We start from the raw sequence: 19,980 nt of genomic DNA, 5'->3' as shown, positions 1-19,980 counted from the left end.
TATGTGGGAAAGAAAATGCAGCAAAACAATAATTCATCGTGAATACAGTAAGCAAAAAACTTCATTATATTCATAATAATGTCAAAACATAAATAGACAAAAAATATAGGGATGACTAATCATCTTCACACAAAACATACACGCCGTCGCCCGAACGCATCAAGTCATACGTGCCATCGAAATCCATAAACTTATATACTTCCCAATCAAAGGAGCTATCTTCGGTTCGAGACCTCGTAAGTGTATTTATGAAAAAATCAATATGATCTAAACACAGTAGTTTCGACTTAATCATTCTGGCCTGTCGCTTTTCGACAATTTCCTTAAGTTTAATGTATCCATTAAAATTACACAGCCAATCGGTGGTGAGACGTAATGTCTCATAATTGTCGGGTATCAAGCTAACTAAGTCATTAAACTTATCCCTATCTAAAAAAACATCGTCATATTCCGTTGCCTCTTTATCACAAGACGAGAGAGTCAACAAAAGTTCATTTCTATAGTCACTGTAGTCAATTTCTTGCGGTTTGTCAGGCTCCTGAGTTTCCGGGTCTTTTTGTTTCTTCCGAACCTTTGGAATAGCTCCGTGCTTAGCCGAACTAGCGCTATCTTTGGCAGAGGGTTTCTGTGGATTGATTGAATCAGGGCAGTGATTCTTTGTATCACTGTCCGACTTGCCGACAGTCCCTGAAACACTGGGGTTGCACTTTTCATCAATATTTTGGGAGGGCGTTTCAGTGGCGTCGTGTCTACTTTTTTGGTTTGTCTGTAGGTCACAGGTTCTTCTCAGTACCAAGACTTTTCCGGAATCTAAGTGATTTAATAAAGTGTTATTAGAACATTTGTCAATAACAAATTCAAGCTTTAGATCACCAATACAGTCTCCTTCCTCTTTTTTGTTATTGTCACTATCTTTTTTTATTGTTTCTTTATCCAAATAGCCAGGTTCGGGTATAATGTTACTGTCTGATTTTACAGGAAAGTCAGGAGTATTGGATGAACTACACTCAGACTTATTGGGTTTGGGAACGGCTTCTTGTAGTAAGCCGCAGCTTACAGGTTTTTTTTCGGTATTGTCGGTACTCAACAAAGAGATTTTCTTTTGAAGAAGAGATTGGAAGTACTCCTTTAGAATTCTAGAACAATCCGGTCCTTGCGTTTCTTCCGAAAGATTAGCACTTTCGGAAACTTCTATCTGAGTATCCTGATTCGGCTTTAACGATTTTTTAAATAATTTGTAATCGTCAATTATCATCTTCCGTAGAAACATGTCAAAAGCATCAAACCTCTTTTCAATGGGTATTTTCTCACGAGTTTTATTTAGGCAACATTGAAGCCTTGCAGGAATGACATTACTATCAGCTTTTGCATTGTCTTCCTCCGAAATGCCATCCTCGCTAAAAGTGTCTAAATAAAAAAATCCAAATCGTGCTGTGGCTAAAGCAATCCGAAGATTCTCATATTGGTCATATAATAATTGTATGCCCTTCGGGTTCATGTGAATATTATCGTTAAGGAATTCAGCAAAGGGAAACAGCAGACTTAGAAAGCGTCTCGTAGAATCTTTGGTTGACGAGCGTAACATATCTGAAAAAAAGAGTGTTTATGTATTAATAAGGCGTGAGCATGGTAAGCTCCCATAGTCGCATTAATGGGTTTATGTATGAATAGTGATGTAACATTTCTCACAGATTCGACGATAAGGAAGACTACTTCTTAGATTTTCCAAGACTCAACAAACACTATTTAAACACAAATGTATCAATGCATAACATGTAAAGAGGAGTGGCACACGTACCTCTGGATACGTATTTCTGGAAGGTTTCCTTGAATGTCTCATTGAAAATATGGATATTGTTTGTCGAGGAAGATTGCGATGCACGTTCAACAAGGTTTAAGGTCAACGCAGCTACAATGTCCTTCCAATTGGCACAGTATACATCTAAATTATTTGGTGAACTCGTGAAGCCTGATAAAACATGTAAAAAATTGAAATAATCGACTTATGAAATGAATGTTATGTTTTAATGAATTGAATTTATTTCTTCTTTGCAGATGAAAATATCCAACGAAAGAGGTTGCTCGCTTGCTTTATGTCGAAAAGGATCATTTTCCGTATTTATAGGGTAAATAATAACAAACTCTATCACATCATACTTTACAATACCTGTATCTGAGCGTGTAAGAAACACTATTTCCCCGCGTTCGTGGAATACGGTCTGTAATTCCTCCATTAACAGCCTAGCATCGTATAGATGAAGGATTTTTTCAAATGGCCAAACGGAATAAGTGATTGGGTCAGTGTCATCATTTGAGTAAGGTTTCTGAGAGATGAAAGAAAGAAAAGATAAAGTTACAAAAAAGACTTGCGCTAACATGCACTGAAAATGGGTTTTTACCCAAAGTTTGTACCAGAATTTCATCAGAACGCGGTAAATTTGATTCTAAACGAGGCTTAAGACCGATTGCGCCGCGCTGCGCAACGCTATTGAAATCTGCTCTGCGCAACACGGCGCATTAGATTTGAGCGATAATCTGCGTCGGAACGCGTCAAATTTCGTGATTCTGCAATAAGGGCGAACGCAATCTGACAAGTGTTGTTACGTCAAAGAAAAATATTTGTTTGTGAGCGTTTGCTTTGAACGGGGGTGTAAATAGGTAGAGTATTTCTACGATTTTAAGTTGAATAATAGTCGATTTTAATTAAAATAACGTGCGCGTGTGCCAACTGGAAAAAATGCAAAATATTTTTTTTCATTAAAACATTTAGTACCAGTCAGCGCTACTCTGCCCCAAGCTGTGTAGGTCGGCGTGGTGCGTTCCCTCTGGAGCCGCCTTCCCGCAGCACGATAAAAGCGTTCGGTAAGGAGTGAACTCGCCCTGCAGGTCGGAGTAGTTTAATAATGTTAGAGTATTTGATATAATCATAAAATCGAGATAAACTGGGTGATAAATGCAGAAACAGGTACAATAATGAAACATTAACTTGTGTAAAAAGTCGCATGTAACTCTTTCCAAAAATAAATAATTACGTCCCTTGCCCCCATAAAGGCTTCGTTGATGGATTGCAAACAGTCACTTTCGGCGGTTTACCTATAAATAAAAATTACCTCAGTCAGCTTGTCTACAATATTATGAAACAGCACGGAAGCTGGGGAAATTGAGCCAACCACAATCAATCTTAAAATACTCAGATCTTGAATCAGTGCTTTCCATACAGTTATTAACTTCTCCACGTGGTCAACGCGTTTATTTAGTTCAACCATGGCAATTGGATTGAAGATATCTGCCTGTATTACCCTGAAATGAAGTAGAAATGTAATTTTTAATTTACCTGCAAAAATAAACCGTAGAAAACCCTTAACTAACTTAGAATAAACCTCATTGTTACCCTAGACAAAAATGAAATTAAAAATGTTAGATAACTAGAAACAAAACATATTATAAATATATTCGTGAAATCATTGTCGCACTCATTGTCAGAGTTTCGTAAGCTTGTATGTGTGCGACAATGTGCGGTTTTTCAAAACTCGTCTTTTAATGTAAGTTTCAGACTCATTCAATGCGAAAGAAACGCTTACCTTAAACAAAACACAATTAAATGAGTTGCCTTGTTTCGTTGTGCATTTGGTCGAGCCATTTTAGGATACTCTTTCACTGACAGAAATACATTTCTATACGGAGCTGCAGTTTGCAGCATATATTCTCCAAGTGAGTTAAAAATCTTTTCTGGAATAACAATAGGATTTCTAGAAGGCTTCGTTTTGTCTGGAACTGCTGAACAAGTTACTGAAAAGATATCTTAAAATCTCAATCCCGCAAAATCAACACAATACAGGAAATATGCCAAGAAGTATAGCAAATATTAATTTTTTTATCCATTTTTGTTTAACACATGCCAGGAAGATAGGTGAAGAACATTAAAGTAAAATATGAGCAAAAAATAAAACCAATCCATGCAAAATGTCATTCTTTCCTTTATTAATGTCATTATAATTTTTCAAATTGCTTAAAACTGGGCAATTGGTCTGTACACGTAACCATATGCAAAGGAGTAATTAGTAGCAGCAGCAGACACTTCCAGAGAGGCGAATAGAGTGGTTCTCGCTTCCAAGACCTTCCATCAAACAGGAGGAACGAATTTCAGTCCACAACTTCTCCTCATTGATAGGACAAGAATCCTATGAGTAGGCTCCTCATTTAAGGACTTTACATATTAAGGACTTTACATATTACGTAAGCAATAGACGACCCGCAAGTTTGCCAATAGGTGACCAGCAAATTTGCCAATATATAACAAACTCCACAGATTTTTGATCGATACTTATAACGCCGTTGAGTGGAAAAAAAACGAAATTTCATAAATGACTAGTTTTCTAACTGGTGGGTAGGTCGCAATAGACCGATAAGGTAGCCTGCGAAATCACTAGACCTGAATCCATGTGATTTTTATCTGTAAGGTTATAACAAAAGTTTGATGTTTACGATTAAAATAACCAGTGACAAAGAGGCGTGAACGGATAGAAGACGCTGCATAAATCTTTCCAGGAAAAATATCTCTTCTAACAGCATGTACAGAATCGTAAATAAGGCGACCGACAATTTATGTAAATAAATCCAATGGAGACAATTTCGAATACTTTTTGTAGCCAGTCTCGGAGGGAATAACCCTTAAGGGTTTTGTTATTTATTAAAATTTTCATGAGCGCATTCTTCGGTTGTAATTGAAATTTCGAAACAATATCACATAAAAATTTAGTAAGTTTTTTGTGAAGTATATCGTGTTAAAAGAAAAATTTGTACTTAAGATTCACCCTGTATTTTAGATAAATGTTAAATAAAATAATCTCACCTTCGCTTGCTGACGATTTATCAGCTTTAAATTTCTCTCTCTTCTTCCCCATTACTTCTGCTCGCTTTTTCAGAAATATTCTCACATGACCTTGTTATAGAAAAAAAGAGAAGTATAGCCTAAATGTCTCAAATGAACAACGCAATTATTGTTAGTTTCAGCTAAGGCATCACGCAATAGTAACAAATTAAGAACCTTTTTTGGGGGGAAGTAAGCAGGGGACGTAATTTTTTAAAATTTCATACTCGGTCAAATTTTTTTAAAACATGAAATAAAAATTGTCAAATATTTATACTTGTTGCTAATTCCAAAGGTTTACGTGTCTTTAAACGTATAGATAGCTGCTTACTTATTACGTGAATTTAAACTGGATAATCATGTGTCTACCGTGTGATCCTAAAATTGTGGTGTGCCATTTGAAGATGTCGTTATCAAATCAGTGAGATCATCTATTAAAGAAATATGTCTTTCCTCTAACGTTATCCTAATAAATCACCCTTTGCGTATATCCAACAATGGTGTTTTAATAAATACCAAATGAAATATAAGTAATTTGAAATGCTAAAGGCTCACCTTGTATGATAATAATAGTTTCCTTAATAGGACAAGTCACCTTTGCAGAGCTAATTAGCTAATTACTCATGTGAAATCATTTCTAAAGCAACTTCGCAAAATAGATTTTACATTTATTCTCACATGCACAAGTCTCTAATCAAAGTACCTACAAACTATTCCTTTCAAATGAAAGACTGTAAGGAATAAACTTTAATGTAAATAAATAACGACTTTTTATTGTGAAAATAAACATTCGAATTGAATCAAATATGGCTGTTAATTTCTTTACGCCCGATAGGATTATAAAGGGCTCTTTATGCTAGCGTTTGACGGCCATAAAACGATTTATTATAGTCTTAGTACAATAAAGCATATGAATTTATAATCATAGTAACATAAAGTAGGTAACATACATAATATGCATTTATTGTGGTCCTCACAATGGCTTAATATTCACTAATGTGATGGATACAGTTGACTAGAGGCGGGTAATGTAAGGACGGAGTGAACAAGTAACCCAAATTGGATTTATAGTTTTCTTCACCTAAGACGCAAGATCTACCTTTAATTATTAGGAATTTTAATTCAAATCGACACTCCGTATAGGAAGTTACTTTACAACAACACTTACATACAACTTTACATAGGCAGCTATAAGCAATTAACTACTTACCTTTGAACCCTTGAACGCCAAACAAAAAAATGAAAAAAAAATCACAATTCTCAACCTACCTATTCAATGTAATTTGTGATTTAAGACCCAGGATCTAGCTACAGAAGACTTCCTTAAACGAACTTTGCTATCTTATCACTGTCACTAACCGCCAACAAAATTAAATACCAATTACGAGTAAAATACGCAAACATAACCTATCTTTTTACGTCCTAATAGAGATGGGGTTGTAAAAACATCCGGGGTTCATTCACAGTCGTTGTCGGGAGTGTCCCAGTGCCTTCAAATGCTTGAAGTATAAATTTTAATGTAAATCAAAACTGAGTAACTTAACCTCGCTACTAACTTCCGCGTTACTTCACAATCATATTTAAGACGTTGAGGCGTCGTTCGTGCCGCACTTTAGTTATATTTGTTTAAGTTTCCCGTTATATTTTTAATTTTTACCGTATCAGTAATGCATTTTAACTTTAAAAAAATGCTATAGTATAAATAAAACATTTAACATATTTCACCCTTTAAAAACATACACCGTGCTTAGCACGAAAGGTGCGCGGTAAACAAACTTTAGTATACCTTCCTTACGTAGGAACAACCGCAAAGCAGATTTGTTTGCAAGTTTTTAAAATTATAAATTCAAACTTTTGCTCGAAAAAAAAAATCTTCTGCTTGCTTAAAAATATAGACATGTTGGAATAGAAAAGTCGTATATAACGACAATCTAGATAGAAGGGAGATGACTGTTCAATAAATAAACAACACTTTCTAACTAGCAAAATTAAATTTATTATCATAAAATTCATTCACAACTCGATTACATCTAAAACACAACTCCTCGGCTTTCACAGATTTCACTAATCTACACCTTGGGCAATTAAATTTGTCACTTTTGGAAACCGAAATGCGGAGAACGTTGTCTGGGACGCTGCTAGTTTTTAAAACAACACTCGCTACTTGCAGCATATCTTCTACATCCTTCTCGAATTGTGAATTCAAAAATGGCTGGAAAATTCGCAATTAAATTACTACTTATCAAGTCATATTAATGATAATTAAACATATATTATAAGAACAATAAGAAAAGTAAAATTAAATACCCAAATGTGTGTTCAATGGTTGTGTTATGTTATGTCGTGTCCATCTGTAAATTTTGTTTATTAGTTAAAAAAGCCAACATTGCATCCTCAATGCATGATATAATGATAAGTTAAACAATGCAAAAATCGTGCAACAAAACCCCTTCCAATCAAAAGGACTTCCATTCCCGACTATTATTCTCTACATATTTAAACTTTACGCTCACCGATAAAATTTGTTGACTTTTACTGTTCTTATACGTTTTTTTTTAACCCAAAATCGCTTACCTCTAAATAACGATAATAATCCTCGCTCAATTCCACTACAACATCGCTACTTAGCGAACTTCCCAACTCACACATTTTATTAACTTCTCTTCTAATCTCCAATAACACCTTCATTGCTCTCGCTACCTCTAAGTTGAGCCAATTGGCTTGGGGCTTTAGCAGTTCACTGCGGAAAAACGTTTTTTTGTCAACGTTCTGAGGCAAATGGGCAAAACATTCTTCAATCAAATGTGGCAAGATGCCTCCGACTATTTGGGAAATTGTGTAAAACAAATAAAGCAATGTAAACTGTGCCGATTTTCTGCATACATCGTTGGCTGGCTGACAATACAGTCTGTCTTTGATTGAGGTGAAGTATTCGGCAGAAATTTCGTTGGTTAGTAGGGGTATCAACCTGAAGTTGATTTTGTGGAAATCAAAGTTGTTGATGTGGATTTGCGCCTAAAAGTTTGTTTAATTTTGTTGCTATTTCTAATGGCCGTTACAAATCGAAGTTGCATTTGCGCAATTGCTTTGAAATTCGCAACCAAAGTGGCAATCGCTTTCATTTGAATGTATTTAGCATTAAGTAAAAATCCCAACAGATGAAGACAATATTGTCTGATATTTGCGTTTCTATATATGCTTACTTTCTCGTAGAATTCAAACAGTATGTACAAAATATATTTGTCTGAAAACCTCAAGTGTTCTACATCTCTTTCATTGAATTGGTAATCGGATAATGCTGCAACCGCAAAGCGCAAAACGCTTCTAATTTTAAGAACTTCATCTTTGGCTTGGTTTAAAATATTGTCGCTAACCAACGCTTGGGTGACATGGTTAGCATGGCACGCTACCCACCATCTGAAACAAAATATTACTTTACTTAAAGCCTACAAACTTACTTAAAAAACACCCATAAAATACTTTGCAAAATAGCATTTTATAAGGGTATAGGAAGACTTTTAAAGCGCACCCGACATTGCAAAACACGACATGCAAAAAAATGTAGTTTAACTTAGATAATAAACTCACCTAAGCACATTAACGCCGTATGCTTTGTGACCGTTTTTTCCGCACACTACGTTAACAGGATCAACAACATTTCCGAGTGACTTGGACATCTTCACCCCGTTTTTATCAACAGCAAATCCATGAACAAAAATGGTTTTGTAAGGTGCAAAACCTCTTAAAGCTACGGAAGTAATTAAACTTGATTGAAACCAGCCCTGGAATTGATCGACGCCCTCCAGATAAAGATCGGCAACTTGAGAGCCATTCAGGATGTGAGACCACGAAATGCCACTGTCGAACCATATATCAAAAATATCCTATTAAAAACATTTGTTAAAAAAAATTAAGCCAACATAGACAAGTGAGAGAAAATTAATATTTTCAAATTACAAAAAAATTATTCCCTTTTTTAATAGTCACTCAAGACTAAAGGTAATTAATTCCAATAGCTAAACTAACGAAAGACGTGGGGTTGGCGCCTAATAAATAAATAAATATAAATAAATTGTTTTTTTTCAGAACCACAAATATATTGATAAAAATAAAATAGTTTCTTTTGTATGTTTCACTTCACATAAATAGACAACAGCAATAAATTTATAAAATTAGAAATGCTCATACTTACTCAAGAATACTTACTTCCCCTTTTGTGTACTCAAATGAACTGGTCGCATATTCTTCAGGTAAGAGGTGCTCAATGGGCGACTTCCACCAGAAATCAGTGTCACCTTCTTGCAGGCGTCGACATAAATGATCAATAATACTTCTGCAATCAAACCAATTGTTATTTTTCCACCGAAACCCGTTTTATTTCGGAACTGAATATGTACATATATATTAACCGCTTCTTTAAGGATGATCTGTAATCTAATCCACCTATAGTTCGATTTATTAATGAGTATTATGATTGTTAAAGAAAATATAATAAATTAAAAGCACATTATGCATTTAAGACGTAATTTAAAGTCTAAAAACTAGACTTACTCGTCTACAACAGGTTCGTTCGTAGCTTTATGATAAAAAACTGGAATCGGTACACCCCACTTTCGCTGTCGAGAAATGCACCAATAGGGCCTCTTTTGCAATTGAGACACCAGCGCCTTTTTGTAAATCTCGCTTCGCTCATGAGGAATAACAGTAACGTCCTCTTGCAAAATTTTCTAAAATAAAACCACGGAGTACTTTATGTACAGAGCACACTATTACAAAGTGGATTAATTAACAATCTTGTGAAAATTCAAACGTTCCAGTAATTATCTCAAAACTTCGTAGAAATAGAAAAACGGTTTAAAAACAAAAGTTGTACTTAAGTTGAAATTGACGGTACAAGCTGAACATAATTTTATCCTATGCGGGTTTAATAAAATTTTGCATTGAAAAAGAAAAGAGAAAAAATCAGTTTCTTCATAACATCGATCACATAAAGTATCAAAATAATTACTTACCACGGCCTTTTCCTTAACTTTGTTAGTGTCCACAAACCACTGCTTGCTAGCTTTAATTATTACTGGTTTTTTGGTTCTCCAGTCATATGGGTAACTGTGTTTGAATTTAGATGTATGTAGCAAATCATCTTTTAGATAGCTTAGTACTGTCTCGTTGCCTTCTTTTAGAACATACTTATTTGCAAAAGGTTCACCTGCTTCTGGTTTATATACTCCTTCATCCGAAATCAAATCCACCTAGCGAAAATAAAACATTTTGCAAGGATCACTTGCCGAACGTTTATTTAACATACAATTAACTTATAAATTCATCCTACCATATATGGAGACCTTAGTTATAGTAAGAGAATATTGTACTATTCATTTAGTATATAAGGTTTTTCAAGTAAAATTTGCTTACTAGTGAAATAACTGTTGGTAACGTCCCGTAATATTTTTCCATCTCATTCTTTAATATAACTTAAGACAGTTAACCATCTAAATAATTAAAAAAATAATAATTAATATACTTACAATGGTCATCTTATTCCTAATTCCAACCAAAAAGTCGTCAGGTCCGTGAGCAGGAGCGGTATGTACCAAACCTGTACCTTTTGTATTGGTAGCATGTGAAGAAGACACAAATCTGCAAACTTGATCTTTATAAATGGGATGAATATAGCTGGCTTTACTGAGCATATCTCCTAAAAATATTTAATTTTGATTGATTTTTACAGAGTGTTGGAAAATAAAGTATCTAGAAATTATTTTGGAAATTGAAAATTACTCCAAATAATAAAGAAGTCTTACCTGAATGTACTCCCAACAGTTGGTACTCACAATTGACTTCTTTACAAAAGGCCTCATATAGATCAGTGGCAATAATGTATAAATCTTTATCTTCCAAGTCCGGCTTCTTCACTAAGCAGTATGATATGGTATTATTATAAGAAATTGCTTGATTGCATGGCAACGTCCATGGCGTTGTTGTCCAGATAATAGCATACACTCTTAAAATTGCAAACGGTATCTTTGTTACACACAGAACAAATTAAGTTACGAAGGAAAAATAATCAATAAAGACAGTGTCTCCTATAGTAAGTAAGCTTGAAAAAGACTAGATAAAGTTATAACGTAATACTCATAATACCCTTTACTATTATTTATCAAAGGAAATTTAAGTTGGAAAAGACACTGTGTGGTTCACGAAAACATTGAGAAATCACATTAAAAAATTAACTACCGTGGCAAATAAAGAAAATCGTTTACCGTTTATCAGCAAGATTGGGAGCTCCAGGAATATCTTTAACGAGTATTCGCACGTATACACTGGGACTAATATGACTCTCGTTATATTCCAATTCTGCTTCTGCTAAAGCTGTCCTAAGGCAAATAGTTTGTTTTTGAGGGCAAATAATAGAAAAAATTGTAATTTATAATTAGTTGTAACCGCAATTATTTGTAATTAAACATGATAATAAAATTCCACTGCAATGAGCTTTTGATCGAGTGATCGATCTATTCTGGAGCTTTATATCGTCTTACCTTGACGACGGACTCCAGTAAATAGGCTTGATATCTCTATAAATATATCCCTTTCTATAAAGCTGCAAAAATATCCTTAATTGATTTTGAATATAGGCTACATTTTTGGTCTCATAATGTTTATGCCAGTCTCCAATGACTCCCCAGGACTTAAAAACATCCATTTGTTTTTTAATCGTTTTCGTGGCGAAACTTCGAGCTAGAAAAGAATTACGTATCTATAGAGCGTATTCTCGATAATGAAGTTTAATCTGGGATTTCGTAAAACAAAAAACCCTCGTAGCGAGATTTCAAATTAAAAAGGGATTAGGTATGTATACAGAATGTCCAAAATAATTATGTATAGCCTGAGAATTAGTAGAACGGAAACATGGGAATGTTGATTGATTTATGAAAAAAATTAGCAGTTGGGAGATAAATAAAAAGCTGATTCAAAATTATATGGAATCGACTACTTATGCGGATATCTGATAAAAAAAAATGAATATTTCAGTTTTAGCTTTAACGATCCTTGAAAATTGATTTTCTAAAGGTATATGTGTACCAAGACAATAATGAACTACATATAAGTGGTGATTTTTAATTTAATTTTACAGCAGACAACAGCGATGCACAACTTCCAGTAATGATGTAACAGTAGAAAAATTTTAACAGTGATTTTGATATTGGCAATCCTCAAATTATTAATATATACGGGGGTCGCGTATGAAGTTACTAACCTTTACTTCTTATAGATATTGGATCAAGATTTTTATTGTCTGATAAAGCTTTCAATTCAATTGGCAAACCGTGGCAATCCCATCCTGGCACATAGTGAACTTTTCTCTTATCCAAGACTTTATACCTTAATATTACATCTTTCAAAATCTAAAATAAGGTTTATATTAAAAATATACAGACGTTAAATATACACATAAAGAACCAAATATTTCTCATAAATTCTATGAAATTACAAAATGATTTTATTATGAAAACTGGAATGTGTTTCTTTTTTTTTGGTAAATATTTCCGGCGTAATATAATCTCGATAACATATTTTAAAAAAAATTTTTTATGTTAGTTCAGGTCATTTCATATCACCAAATAATCTTTTTTGGTGATATCGCGTTTCTAAACATGCGTAAACTTTGAACAACTTTATCTTGGACCCTATTTATGTTTTTCTTTATATCATTGGCACCTGGGATGAGCAATAAAATTTTATATATTCACAGTGCTATACTCGTTTCTCAATATTACCCTAAATCACTCAATGAAAATTTATAGCGGTGATTTGCACGTGCGCAATTTCCTCCCAGATTTTCCTAGTTACCCTAGCAAAGTTGGAACAAACTCGAATATTTTTATTTTATGGCAATATTTTCCTCATAAATATGTCCATTTATGGAAAGAAAATAAATTTATAATTTGTAACAACATAAATTTGTATTTATGCAACTCAAATTAAATCAATTCAATCGGTGCTGCCTCCAATAATTTATTATAATAAGGAAATAATTAAATAATACAGTAGGAAGGGAAGCAAAAGAAAACACACTTTCTGAGACTACCTTGTTTATAGCATGTCCCATATGAGGCAAACCATTAGCATAGGGAGGTCCATCGTGTAATGTATACTCTGGTATGTCTAACTGGGTCCTTTGCCATTCATATAGAGTATCAAAACCTCCCATCTTGAAATAAGAAACATAAACTAGAAGAGAAACTGTAGTTGTTTCAATTGAAACATGACTTTTCATTAAAACTTAAAGTTTCAATAAATGGAAAAATTTCAAGGACATCGGCTAATGCTATGTGACAATCTTGGTATCAATGAGCTAGGTTTATGCAATGCACAAGGGATAAGAACTGCACAAAAAGTTAAAAGATATATGAATTTTCTAAGGCATGTGTATGTATATATGTATATGTTATAAGCTGTACAATCTAGAATAATTTTCTATGCCCACTTTATCCTCAGCTTATTGCTACTCTATGTAGGGATAAGTTGGGTTGCTACAGAGTAAATCTAACTCCACATTTCATGTCATACTACACTTAAGAGTCTCTATAACACCAAATTACAAATTTTAGGTAATATTAAATAAAGTCACATATATAAACAGTTTCATTTAATATAAATACTGATTTTCAAAACTGCACTGAAAACTTTCGAATGTGATTTGAATTTTGTAAAATAAGCTGTAGGTCATTAGATTCTGATATTTGAAATCAGCACATGGATAGTACATTTATTCATAAGCACAATATAACACTATGTACCTCATGAACATGTTTGTTGAGGTCTACGAGTTTTTGCCCCTCATTTCGAAGTGGTAACTTGGTCTTGGGTAGGAGCACCGTGTGGCTGTAACGATTGGAATTAACTTTTGTACAGTAACATCTCTTTAAAGGTTTTCCCTTCTTTAATAACAATTTTAACATTATTTAGATATTTAGGCTAAAATTCTAAATTCAAAGCTAAACTTTTCAAAAAGCCACAAAAAAAGAGGTTAGGTTTTGAAAACGCTGATAAATGGGTCAGGGTAATATCAAAAAGGGTGTTCGTCTCAGCCCTTAGTAAGGGGTGAATGTTATTCTCAGTTAATTTTAACTGAGAATAGTGCACAATTTCATGGGAAAAACAGCAACCCCTCAGTGTGAGTACCCTGTTCTCTGACAGGGTGGAACCAATCTACATGTCGACAGACAATGACAATGCCATTGACATATAATAGATGAGGATGATAGAAGTCACCAGTCTCCCATTGGCAGTTTATCCGTTTGATTTAAATTTAAGTTTCAAATTTTCACTAGTTAGATTTTGTGTAGGTAAAAAGCCATATAACGCATAACACATAATTGTTAAAAAAAAACACTCATTGAATTTCTCCCATTCAAACTCCATAATGGAAGAAATAATAGCATTTGATAAAAATTTCAATGATCGCCTCAAAGAATATGAACAGATCTTTTCAGGCTTGGAGAATGTACCATTCTCCAAGCTGAAAACTGAATGGGCATATTATTTGGAACTTACTGTGGACAAAAGTGGTTGGCAAGCATTCTGGAAAATACCGAGGTTAAAGTGTGAAGAACTGAAAATAACTTTTCCGACAATAGTATTGGTTTATGTGAGTGACATAGAATTTCTTAACTTGACAGCATCTGTTAAGATCCTAGCTGTACAAGATGATATTCAATTGCCCATGAAGCATTTTGTGCCACTATCACAACTTTGGCCCACAAAAACACAAGATAAAAGTATTGCGTTAAATATGGATTTACTATCTAATGCCTTAGACTTGTATCGATTTTTCTTTATTCATTTGTTAATGCCTTGGGACGAAGAAGAAGATTCACCTGATTGGAAGAGAGATCATCTAGTTAGTAGGTAGGTCAGTTGTGTGAATCGGAAATGTGATAATTTAAAGCAATATATATACAAAGTGGGTTTGCTCATTCTCATAAACATTATATTTCAACACTTAAAAAACTGTATAAAATACATAAGTTGTATAGAGATTTCTTCAGGATTTTATGACGTCAAATATTACTGAAGAAACTTAAACACTATGGGTTTAAAAGTGGCATATGGGTCTCATTTTGATAGTACTTATCAGGCAGATCTCAAGCTGTAACATTTCACATGTTTTATTGGGACCGCTTTTTTTACATATGTGAATGAGCTGCCATAAGTGATGATTTGGAAAATATACCCTTTTTATTTGATAATCTAACATTTTGTGGTATCACCAGAATGGTGTTTGCATAGACTATGGGGTTAGGGAGGATATATTTCCATCACGCTAAAGTTCCGCTCAAATATACAGAATCAAGAATAAGTATTCATCCCTGACATGGAAATTCATAATGAAGAGAATTTCTATTCTATAACATTCTCATATGTTCCACAGCATTCTTTTGATTCTTTATATAGAAAAGGTAAGAGTTGTGCATATTTTTATCTGAAGCTTGTGTAGAATTGAACATACGATATTCAGTAGATATATACAGGGTGTTTTGAATTTGAGCAACATCATTGAAGACCCACAACCATCAATTATACAAGTCAGGGAGACTCACCTAAGTTTTGACTTAAATATTTGTATTTATTATTTAGAAAGCAGTATAGCCTGGGAATATAGGCAATAAATCACAAATAAAATTTAAGTTGCCTATTTACCATTTTACCAATAAATAAAACATGGGTTGTATGCTCATATGAAATCATTTGTCTTGGTTTTTGCATTTGCTATCGTCTGATAAGTTTTCAATTTACACCCGGGAACTCAGTGTAATACTTCTTTCCAGGTTGCGATTGTATTATGATCTTAGAAATGGTAATATTCCAAAAGCAACTTGTGAACATATTCATGCTTTAATAAATGAAGCACGAAGATTGAGTAATAAGAGGGAACAACTTACTGATATGTGCGATGATATTGATAGCGATTCTGAAAACAATGATGGTAGGTATTACTGAGGGTATTATATTCTGAAACACCTGTATGGAGCACCTAAGAATAATACAACTTCTATAATTTGAATGGGTTAATATTATATGTTTCTTTATTAAAGTTTAATAAAAACAACTGTAATATTTATGTTTGAAGCTAATTCCTAACTTAGGAATCACATTGTATTTTTGTACCCCAAAAATGAATATTTCACTCTTTGAAATACGGAGATCCAATACCTAATTGAGAACTACGTAAAAGTGTTTTGCTTCAGATCAGCGAATTGAAGGTCTCATCAAAATAAACGTTAGAATAATAGAAATCCAAAACGAATTGAACCTTTTGGAAAATGAAATGTTTAGGAAAGTAATATTGAAACGCCAGGAATCTTCTGATACTGAACGTTTCAATTCGGATAAACGCCATATATGGATAATATCAAAAGGAGGTAAGTTTGGAAATAATATTTTTTATCATTTTAACTTGGCAATTGCATTATTTTTTAAATTTGATGGAATTTTTGGATGACCTATCGGGAATGTTATTTTATTCATGGCTCGTTTATTTACGGCCCGATAAACGTATAATTTTTTGCTCATAGATAAGTAAATTGTAAGATCTCTGCATGTACTATGTATCACACTATTATGATTGTTAGGAATTTAATATGCGATCTTAGACAGATCATGGAAGTACTTAAAGAACTTTCTGGCAACCTTTAAATTCTCACCGTTGCTTACTTAAAAATAAATACTAAAGAATGATATGTTCTATACGATCATTTTTAGATAAAAAGATTTGAATTTCGGCCGGAATTTAAATGATATTGATTTCAAAAAGAGGAGAAAAGACAAAGGGGCGAGGTAATTACTCTGGCCATATAACATCGTCTAATTATATTTTGTTGTCTTTCCAGTATTTTCGGCAATTATTTTTTTCACAATAACGTTTATATCTTAATCTACATTGTTCCAGATACGGCTTCCAATTATATCCGGTTGCTTAATTCTGTAGAAGAATTGTACCCACATCAAAGTATGACATTTGCGTCAAATTTGATGTCGAAACTTGAATCTGCCAATCATCATGACATCATATTACTCAATGCTGAGGAACACACAGTAAAAACCGAAGGCGCCCTAATAGACAATGTCACTATTAAAGGAGTCGATTCACGGAATCAAGTACAAATATTGTCATTGGCCGAAGATGTTATGTTCAACTGTGTTGGCGATTCAATCATAATTGAGAATATCATATTTGATTGCAAGAAATCCCAGTGCGCAGTGTTGGTCAGAAAAGGTCATGTAACCATGAGGAATTGCAAACTAATTGGAATTAATTCTTGTTCTACACGCCAGGGAATCACTGTTTTAAATAATGCAAAGTTGTCGTTGATATCCTGTGATTTATCGGGGTTTTCAACTGCAATTATAGGAAACACTGGATCTTCAATAACGATAGAGAAATGTTTAATTGAAAAGGCTCACTGTGGGCTTTTGATTCATGAAAATTGCCAAACAGCAATATCAACAACTGTAATAAAAAGCTGTGAGGAATTTGGAATCGTGGTGGAATATGAACGTGATTTAGCAAGGGAACTTCAAACGGAGCAATCAATCGACGCTCTCAATTTGTAAGTATCAAATTATATTATTTGTACGACATTGGTGAAAAAATACAACTTCTAAAAAGTTATTCTTAAGATAGTTGAGACGATTGTGTTTCCATCTTAAATTTGTTGCAGTCTCTTCATTATTATTGTCATGTGTGTGCCTTCGTAGAGCAATTGATCAGATTGACCGTGTAGTGCGGTATCAGATTGTCTTGCCGCTGAAATCAGTCTTAATGCAGACACTTAAAGTTCTTTTGGCGGTACCACTGCCATTAAAAATAAAGATTTGAAGAATGACTCAAAATTTAAAATTTAATTGTGGACTGAAAAAGTACAATTAGTAAATGCAGTTGATTTGTCTGTATTCATCCTAGCCAACGTTTCGTCTTTTTAGACTACCTTATGTTAGCACGAAATTTGTAAAAGGCAGTGGCAATGGAAAAGGCGACGTCTGTATTAAGAAATGCAGAATTTCGCCAATTGAAAACCTCTTCGAAAACCCGGATTGTAATGTTACAATTATGGATGATTTAAGCTCCAATGAAGACCTAGAATTAAAAGAGGCAAATGTAAGCGACACAGTAGTTGAAATGTATAATTAGGAAAGTATAGCACGTTATTTACGTTAAGATTTGATATTGATTTTTTTATTATATATATTAGTTATGAACACAACGTATTTAATACCTAATGAAATTCTAAATTAGTATCGTTCTCGAAAAACCTCTGACTTCTTTTTAGAAGAGAAAAGTTTTTTTATTTCGCCGGGGTATGTTTGCATTGTGAAACTGCTGTCTTAAATTCATAAATATTTTGCCATTTTACTAAATATGGAAACATCGCATCTATCATTTGTAATACCGATCAGCTGTACCTTTACAAAAGGCAGGTTGTACTGATATCACTTCGTAGGTGATTCATTCGAACGTTAGCGCGCCGATAAGCAAAATGTTCGTAATTTGCTCTGCAATAATAATCGGGATAATCGTTTATTTTTTGGTCTAAAAATTCGTGAGGTGCGTTGTTAGTGTATTTGTGATTTGGTGAGTGAAAGTGGATGTTGCTGACGTGATTCTGACTCATGCTTTTTGTACGGGGGGGTGACTTATTATTGATGTTTCGTGTGATTCACAGTTAACTTTTGTCAGATCAACGAGAACGATGTAATTTCGAACAATGTAATGAAACTTTTAATTGAAAGTCGAAATTACTTGAAATTTTGGTACATTTGAAAGCTACTTCGAACCATCTTTGATGGTGGTCGGAGAATGATATCGCATCTCCAGCGGTTTTGGAGATGTTTAACATTTTTCAAGAATCACAATAATTTTTGTGTGTGGCGCTATCTGCGAACCCGTCTTTTAGCCACCAACAGATTTCTTCTCGCCAATCTATGGTACTAACAGGTAATCAAATCTATGAAGAATCGTACTGTCGAGGTACTTGGTTTATGTTTTTTTTTTAAATTAATAAATATATGAAAACGTAAGTTAACCTTAATGTTTTAAATAGAAATACCAGGTGTCATTTAAAATTTAGAAGAAAAAATATAAAAGTAGAAGGTACCAAAGAAATCTAATCCTAAACCAATTCTTAGCATTTCCTAATATAAAAAAAATGGTAAGAAAACCTTCAGGAAATTGATCGATAGGTGGAATTATGTTTATATATTTATTGTAAATATTAAAATAGTTTTTAGGTGAATTAAGGGAGGTCTCGCATTATTATGAAATTTTCGTAATTGCGAGTCCACTCGTTATAAATATGTATTGTATGTTTTATCTTTATTTTTATATATTATCATTATCAAACGAAATCTAATTTGTTGCTTTTTTATTTTTTGTTAACCTACTATATTTCTTTTGAATCTTATATATATAGATTTTTTTTATCAATTTAATAATAAAGTTAAATATTTTTATTCTATATTTTCTGGTAAAAAATTAATTTTGAACTGGCTCTATTTATCTAACAAGTGCTGAAAGTGGTATTTTACCTCACGCTCATTGCGGGGTTAACAATATTTTGTAATAAAGTATTAGGTCTTGTAAGGTAGAAGATAAATTGTTAGTTTCAGTTCGCAAATGTGTGAGGTAAAACCACTTTATTGCAAGCTCGTAAAAACATAATGGAACCGCATACACGATGCTGCATCATTTACCATAGCTTTCTTGCAAAACCAGAGCCGAATTACAGGTAGGTATATTTGAATGGGAATTGAAGTAGAAAGAAATTAAAGAGTAGCTATCCTGGGTAATATTTATATCTTAATTTATATATATATATAGGAAGGAAACGGGATTGATAAGGCAAAAAGGTTTCAGAACGATCTAATTATTAGGATTTTATTTTCATCTTGCCTTAATTTGCTGCAGTGTAATAAATGAAACATATCTTTTTTTACTCACGTTTTATTAAAACGAATCCTGAAAATGAAATACGATCGAATCAGCAACATTATGAGATATATGAACAGTTAAAAATACCATCAAAAGTTAAAAAAACTGTAAAAACAATGCA

General features: G+C 33.4%; 3 protein-coding genes across 6 annotated transcripts; 1 reads left to right on the top strand and 2 right to left on the bottom strand.

Annotated features, from left to right (window-relative positions):
• Positions 1–43: 43 nt before the first annotated feature.
• Positions 44–5,616, bottom strand: LOC136341315 (uncharacterized). Of its 3 annotated transcripts, XM_066286160.1 has the most exons (8): positions 5,426–5,615; positions 4,853–4,942; positions 3,582–3,789; positions 3,111–3,300; positions 2,168–2,324; positions 1,799–1,969; positions 874–1,587; positions 44–810 (listed from the first exon to the last, which is right to left on the bottom strand). In XM_066286160.1, exons 2-8 carry the CDS (start codon positions 4,902–4,904, stop codon positions 116–118), a joined length of 2,187 nt encoding a protein of 728 aa, XP_066142257.1. In that variant the 5' UTR covers positions 4,905–4,942; positions 5,426–5,615; the 3' UTR covers positions 44–115. The 3 variants fall into 3 exon arrangements, with proteins under 3 accessions (XP_066142257.1, XP_066142256.1, XP_066142258.1); XM_066286159.1 differs by having other exon boundaries at positions 44–1,587; positions 5,426–5,616; XM_066286161.1 differs by lacking the exon at positions 4,853–4,942 and having other exon boundaries at positions 44–1,587; positions 5,426–5,616.
• A 1,226-nt stretch (positions 5,617–6,842) lies between these two features.
• IleRS-m (Isoleucyl-tRNA synthetase, mitochondrial) lies at positions 6,843–14,080 on the bottom strand. 2 transcript variants are annotated; one of them, XM_066285812.1, is made up of 14 exons: positions 13,669–14,080; positions 12,957–13,079; positions 12,126–12,273; positions 11,407–11,605; positions 11,131–11,244; positions 10,672–10,871; positions 10,396–10,565; positions 9,883–10,119; positions 9,422–9,597; positions 9,077–9,203; positions 8,459–8,754; positions 8,074–8,287; positions 7,445–7,885; positions 6,843–7,082 (listed from the first exon to the last, which is right to left on the bottom strand). In XM_066285812.1, exons 1-14 carry the CDS (start codon positions 13,828–13,830, stop codon positions 6,846–6,848), a joined length of 2,844 nt encoding a protein of 947 aa, XP_066141909.1. In that variant the 5' UTR covers positions 13,831–14,080; the 3' UTR covers positions 6,843–6,845. The 2 variants fall into 2 exon arrangements, with proteins under 2 accessions (XP_066141909.1, XP_066141910.1); XM_066285813.1 differs by having other exon boundaries at positions 12,957–13,099; positions 13,669–13,804.
• Positions 14,081–14,085: 5 nt separating this feature from the next.
• Positions 14,086–18,096, top strand: nesd (nessun dorma). The gene is made up of 5 exons (XM_066285814.1): positions 14,086–14,779; positions 15,700–15,857; positions 16,120–16,293; positions 16,821–17,481; positions 17,855–18,096. Exons 1-5 carry the CDS (start codon positions 14,295–14,297, stop codon positions 18,060–18,062), a joined length of 1,686 nt encoding a protein of 561 aa, XP_066141911.1. The 5' UTR covers positions 14,086–14,294; the 3' UTR covers positions 18,063–18,096.
• Positions 18,097–19,980: the final 1,884 nt, after the last annotated feature.

The sequence above is a fragment of the Euwallacea fornicatus genome, chromosome 9, assembly GCF_040115645.1.
Source record: "Euwallacea fornicatus isolate EFF26 chromosome 9, ASM4011564v1, whole genome shotgun sequence".
In the NCBI taxonomy this organism is placed as follows: domain Eukaryota; kingdom Metazoa; phylum Arthropoda; class Insecta; order Coleoptera; family Curculionidae; genus Euwallacea; species Euwallacea fornicatus.
Note: the sequence above shows the minus strand (reverse complement) of the source record. Positions and strands in the feature narration are given on the sequence as shown.

What these genes read in the sequence shown, in the direction of transcription:
- IleRS-m (XM_066285812.1), bottom strand. Translation starts at nt 13,830, where the DNA reads ATGTTAAAATTGTTATTAAAGAAGGGAAAACCTTTAAAGAGATGTTAC. An exon ending in CCCAATCTTGCTGATAAACG is followed by an intron (nt 10,872 to 11,130) that starts GTAAACGATTTT and finishes TGCAATTTTAAG; the next exon opens with AGTGTATGCTATTATCTGGA. An exon ending in AAGTTAAGGAAAAGGCCGTG is followed by an intron (nt 9,598 to 9,882) that starts GTAAGTAATTAT and finishes GTTTTATTTTAG; the next exon opens with AAAATTTTGCAAGAGGACGT.
- nesd (XM_066285814.1), top strand. Translation starts at nt 14,295, where the DNA reads ATGGAAGAAATAATAGCATTTGATAAAAATTTCAATGATCGCCTCAAA. An exon ending in AGAGATCATCTAGTTAGTAG is followed by an intron (nt 14,780 to 15,699) that starts GTAGGTCAGTTG and finishes ACTTCTTTCCAG; the next exon opens with GTTGCGATTGTATTATGATC. An exon ending in ATGGATAATATCAAAAGGAG is followed by an intron (nt 16,294 to 16,820) that starts GTAAGTTTGGAA and finishes ACATTGTTCCAG; the next exon opens with ATACGGCTTCCAATTATATC.
- LOC136341315 (XM_066286159.1), bottom strand. Translation starts at nt 4,904, where the DNA reads ATGGGGAAGAAGAGAGAGAAATTTAAAGCTGATAAATCGTCAGCAAGC. An exon ending in TAAATCGTCAGCAAGCGAAG is followed by an intron (nt 3,790 to 4,852) that starts GTGAGATTATTT and finishes ATATCTTTTCAG; the next exon opens with TAACTTGTTCAGCAGTTCCA. An exon ending in TTAATTGTGTTTTGTTTAAG is followed by an intron (nt 3,301 to 3,581) that starts GTAAGCGTTTCT and finishes ACTTCATTTCAG; the next exon opens with GGTAATACAGGCAGATATCT.